The sequence below is a fragment of the Herpailurus yagouaroundi genome, unplaced genomic scaffold, assembly GCF_014898765.1.
Source record: "Herpailurus yagouaroundi ecotype Mexico unplaced genomic scaffold, PumYag 66214, whole genome shotgun sequence".
Lineage (NCBI taxonomy): Eukaryota > Metazoa > Chordata > Mammalia > Carnivora > Felidae > Herpailurus > Herpailurus yagouaroundi.
In genome coordinates, this window is record NW_024419238.1 from 1 (window position 1) to 4,655 (window position 4,655).

The following is a 4,655-nucleotide window of genomic DNA, read 5'->3' on the forward strand; positions in this document are numbered from 1 at the left end:
TGGATGGATGGATGGATGAGTGTGTGGATGGATGGATGGATGGTTGGGTGGATGGATGGATGGATGAGTGGGTGGATGGATGGATGGATGAGTGGATGGATGAGAAGATAAATAGGCAGATGAATGGATGGCCAGGCAGGTGAATGGGTGAATGAATTGAATGGATGGGTGAATGGATGCGTAGACACGTGGATGACCAAACTTCCCCTCCATGCTTCACTTCACCTGGAAGTGAATAAGGAGACTGCTATTGTCAATTTCACAAGTCTGTCCATTCAGGAACAGACCCTCAAGGAAGCCTCTGGAGAACTCACCATTTCCGCAGGAGAGGTGGGAGTGAGGTAGAACTCCTTCAGGTGCAGGAAGAAGCCTTCCAGTTGTCCAATCAGCAAGAGTAAGAGGACCCCGTCTGCAAACTGCAAAGGAGAAGCACGGGGGGCAGAGGCCGCACGGGTCCCCGCGCCTCCTTCGGCGGGCAGAGTGGCGCTGCAGGAGGCTGCCTTTCTGCGACTCAAGGATGACACCCCCGACCTTGCCGCGTGTTGTAAACATGGGTGGCGGCAGGGAGGAAGCAGTTATGCACTGCCTGGCGCAAAGCACACGCCCAATAAAATAAGCTGTCTTTCCATTAGCTGGGAAATAGCCGGATGTTGCCTTTGAAACCACACCCCGCTCCGCGAGCAACAGAGGCACAGGAGAAAACGGAGTCGAGCGTAACATCATTCCACAGCACGGTGGGCTCGTGTCGCTGGCCGCCACATTAATATTTCCGTCTGTGCTGTCTGTACGCTCAGGGACAAAGCGTCGCCCCGCCACCCGCATATCGTAAGCTCATATCAACCTACTCAATCTCTTCAAAGATACCAGACGCAAGACTGGATGTTGGAGGGAAAACCGCCACTCGAGCTCGACGTCCTTAACAGAATTCCCTCCTAAGAGGTCTGTTTCGCCGTTATGAGTTTGGCCTGAAATCTTTCCTGCTGATGTGCCCCCGTGATATCCCTGAAATACCAGAGGCTTCGACTACCCCTTTGTCCGACAGTCTCTACGCATCATCGTCACCCAAGCCAATATTTTCCAAGCGCCATGATTTCATCGAGGAAGAGAGAGATAAAACAGGTGAAGTGGAAGTCCACAGGATCATCCTGTTCGCACCCACATGAACGACACCGAAACCCCCAATTCGTCGTCTACTGCGTGTCCACAGCGTGTCAGGGAGCGGAGTCAACTCCGGGGGCTGCTTGTCTTGTACATTTACTCCCAGGTCCACGAGGCTCGTATCCTTACCCTCGTTTTAAAAGAAGAGGGGTCCGAGGTCCACAGAAGTCCGAACCAAGGCCGTGCAGACAATGTGGAGGAGGTGTCCTTGAAGCCCAGAGGCCACACGTGTCCACCTGGCTTCCGAGCCTCGTATGTCCGCCCTGCCACGTCACCGTGCCACATGACACACAGGCTTCTCACGTGGCCACCATGTGACGCGGTGATGAGGACACACTGTGGCCTCGGCACCCTGGGTTCGAATCCCAGGTCTTCTGCTCTATCACTGTGTGACCTTGGGTGAGTTAATTAACATCTCTGTGTCTGAGCGTCCTCCTGTATAAAACGGGGCAGTATCTGTTCCCACCTCGGGGACTGTCAGGGGGAGTCAATGAGTTCGTAGGTATAAAGCACTTTGCGCAGAGCCTGGCACATAGTGAGGGCTTTACTGGCTTTAGAAACCAGGCACGGGAGCAGATCACACCCCATCCGTCTCTGGCTAACGTCAGGGTGTGTCTGAGAAGTCAGCACGTCTGGCTGAAGTCACCACAAGTCATTCGGTCCACCAGGGACCAGACCTGACTTCCGCCTCCCTCCCCCACCGCCACCGTGGCGCGTGAGCAGAACCCGGGTGGCCCAGCGCCGACCCCGCCACGGCAGGTTGATGTGTCTGGTGTCCAGGGGGCTCCATCACCACCAGAAGGCCCCGCGCCGGCGATCAGCCCGTCGGCTTCCCTGCTCCCCTCCGTGCTGAGGGAGTATCGCAGGTGCACAGCATCCTCACGGAAAACCGTGGCCCCCCGCAGAATGCCGATGCCGACCGTGCAAGACCCGGCTCCTGCCCCACGCGGGGACTAGGTGTAGGTCAGCCCCGGGGGGCCGAGCAACCGGGGGGCCCACAGATCCAGGGCTGTGGTGGAACCTAAGACAACGCCCGGCAGGTAGCTCAAAGCCGCGAGCAGACGCAATCACACCAGGAGAGCTCCCACGGCATAGATGAGCCCCTGCGTAAAACGCACCCACGGTCCCTGCCTCACGAGATCCCCACGGTGTCCCTGGTGGGTGAGGCTGCCTACCTACCAGCTACGTCCGCCATCGGAGAGGCGCCAGGTCTCCAAGAGGTGACACATCACAGGCCCCACGGGGGCGGATCGAGGCTCCCCGTGCCCCGCAGGACCCTCTTCCCCGCCTGCACCCCGTGACCTTTCCCTACCCGGGGACCCTGCACCTGAGACCCTACCTGGGTGTCCAGATTCTGCACAGACAGGCCCAGGCGATCCAGCTTCTGGTTGACAAAGTTCACAATGGCCTACACAAGGAAGAGCACGGACGTCGGGCCCGGGGCTCAGGTTTTCCGCCTCCCGCTTTGGGGGGGGGGGGACAAAAAGGCCCCCGCATGGCGCCCGAAGCACAGCAGGTGAGGAGCGAGGGCCTTGCCCCTTCCCCTGCACCCCCCAGGACACCAGGCAGACGGGCGGGAGAGTGACTGGGAGCTTTGATCTCTCTTACCTCTTTCACAGCGTTCACTTTCTCCGGAGCCAGTTTAAATAATTCATCAAAGACGTCCTCTGCAGACAGATCCAATAAACGCCTCATTACGATGCTATTACCCTTGTGCCAAACAGGGACGCATTTCCATAAAAGTTTCTCAGAATACCCAGTCCGCAGAGAGATGTAGTGTCATCGCAACGGTTCTCGAATTAAAACATGGGCCTGCGTCTTTGTCCCTGCGCCCCTGGCCGTGTAGCCCAGGGGGAGTCGCCTGCCCTCTCTGGCCCTTGGTTTCCTCATCTGCACATCATGGCTGATCATACCTACTAGAAGGGGTCTTCACAAAGATGAGATTTGGTACCAGATAACGCACTTGGCTCGGTGGCTGGGCACACAGTAGGACCTTGATAAACTTCATCTTGGGGCACCCGGGTGGCTCCATCGGTTACCCATCTGAGTCTTGGCTCAGGTCATGATCTCACGGTTCGTGAGTTCGAGCCCTGCATTGGGCTCTGTGCTGACAGTTCAGAGCCTGCTTGGGATCCTCTCTCTCTCTCTCTCTCTCTCTGTCTCTCCCTCTCTCTCTGCCCTTCCCCTACTCGTGTTCTCTCTCTTTCTAAATAAATAAACAAAACTTTAAAAACAAAACAAAACAAAAAAAGGTCATCCTTTCTGCCGTGGATGCCTGTGCGTCTGCTCAGCCACCGCTCCTCCCCCTGGAAAGCTTCTCTCCTTCGTCCCCATCCCCCCACCCCCCACCCGCAGGCCCACGGAGCCCATGCAGCTGCCGTAGGTGACCGAGCAGGGCCCAGCCCCACACAGACACTTGGCCCGCGCGTCTCCTCCCCCGCATTCCTGGATTGGCAGAATGAGGGCACGCAGCCCCGCGTCGTGCCAAAGGCCAGCACCCTCAGCAGCTGAGTCACGCCTGCCTGGTTTAGGAACAAAGGGGGGCATCTTGGCAGCCCCGGGCCTCGTCCCGCCTCAGACACCCGAGTCCTCAGCCAAATGCCCTTTTCCCGCAAGCAGCCCTCCTCATATGTGCAGCCAACAATCTCCCCAGGGAAGATGGGTCCTCAGGCACCGAGTGCCCAAGCTGGCTAGAAGGATTTACCTTCAGATGCTGATGCTCAGCAGCTGTGCAACTCTGAGCAAGTCACTTCACCTCTCGGTGCCCCGGTTCTCTCATTAGTGAAAGGGAAAAGGTAGCACCAGATAGCATCGCGCACCAGGAATCATGGTGGAGACACCAGTCCCTTCGGACCCCGTGGCCTGGGTGGCCAGGGAAATCGGGTCTCTGAAGGAGCCAGGAAGCGGGGAGGCAAATGTGTGCTCGGTTGACACGAGCCAAAACAGCACGAATGTGCTAGACGGGGTGGTGGGGAGGCCCGGCTCCTTTCCCCTCACCATGTGACCCACCCTCATGCTGCCCCCTGACAAACACTGCCCCCCGAGCAACACCCCGTGTCCTCATGCTGCCCTGCACACACACACACACACACACACACACACACACACACACGTTGGCCAGCCTCCCTGCACCTCCCTTTCCCTTCCTTCTCCCACTCATCTTCCTTCAGCCTGTTCTCAGAAGCCCCTCAAAGGTCATTATTTCCACCTTTGCAGGTGAAGCACCCCTCATGGAACCCCCTGCCCATACAGATCTGTGTTCTAAGTGGGGAGGGTTCAGGGAGGAAAATCACGTTAGGATGGATGGATGGTGGATGGACTGGTGGGCGTGTGTGGGGACAGATGGATTGGTGGGTGGGTGGACGGATGGGTAATTTGGTGGGTGGGTGGGTGGGTGGGTGGATGATGTGGACTGGTGTATGGATGGCCAAATAGATTGGTGGATAGATGGATGGATTGGTGAATGGACGGATGGATGAATAGATTGGTGGTTGGGT

General features: G+C 57.5%; 1 protein-coding gene across 2 annotated transcripts; it reads right to left on the reverse strand.

Annotated features, from left to right (window-relative positions):
* Positions 1 to 6: 6 nt before the first annotated feature.
* On the reverse strand, positions 7 to 3,223 carry LOC121024598 (gamma-parvin-like). Of its 2 annotated transcripts, XM_040466801.1 has the most exons (4): positions 2,767 to 3,223; positions 2,498 to 2,566; positions 315 to 416; positions 7 to 225 (listed from the first exon to the last, which is right to left on the reverse strand). In XM_040466801.1, exons 1-4 carry the CDS (start codon positions 2,851 to 2,853, stop codon positions 217 to 219), a joined length of 267 nt encoding a protein of 88 aa, XP_040322735.1. In that variant the 5' UTR covers positions 2,854 to 3,223; the 3' UTR covers positions 7 to 216. The 2 variants fall into 2 exon arrangements, with proteins under 2 accessions (XP_040322735.1, XP_040322734.1); XM_040466800.1 differs by having other exon boundaries at positions 7 to 416.
* Between the last annotated feature and the right edge of the window lie 1,432 nt (positions 3,224 to 4,655).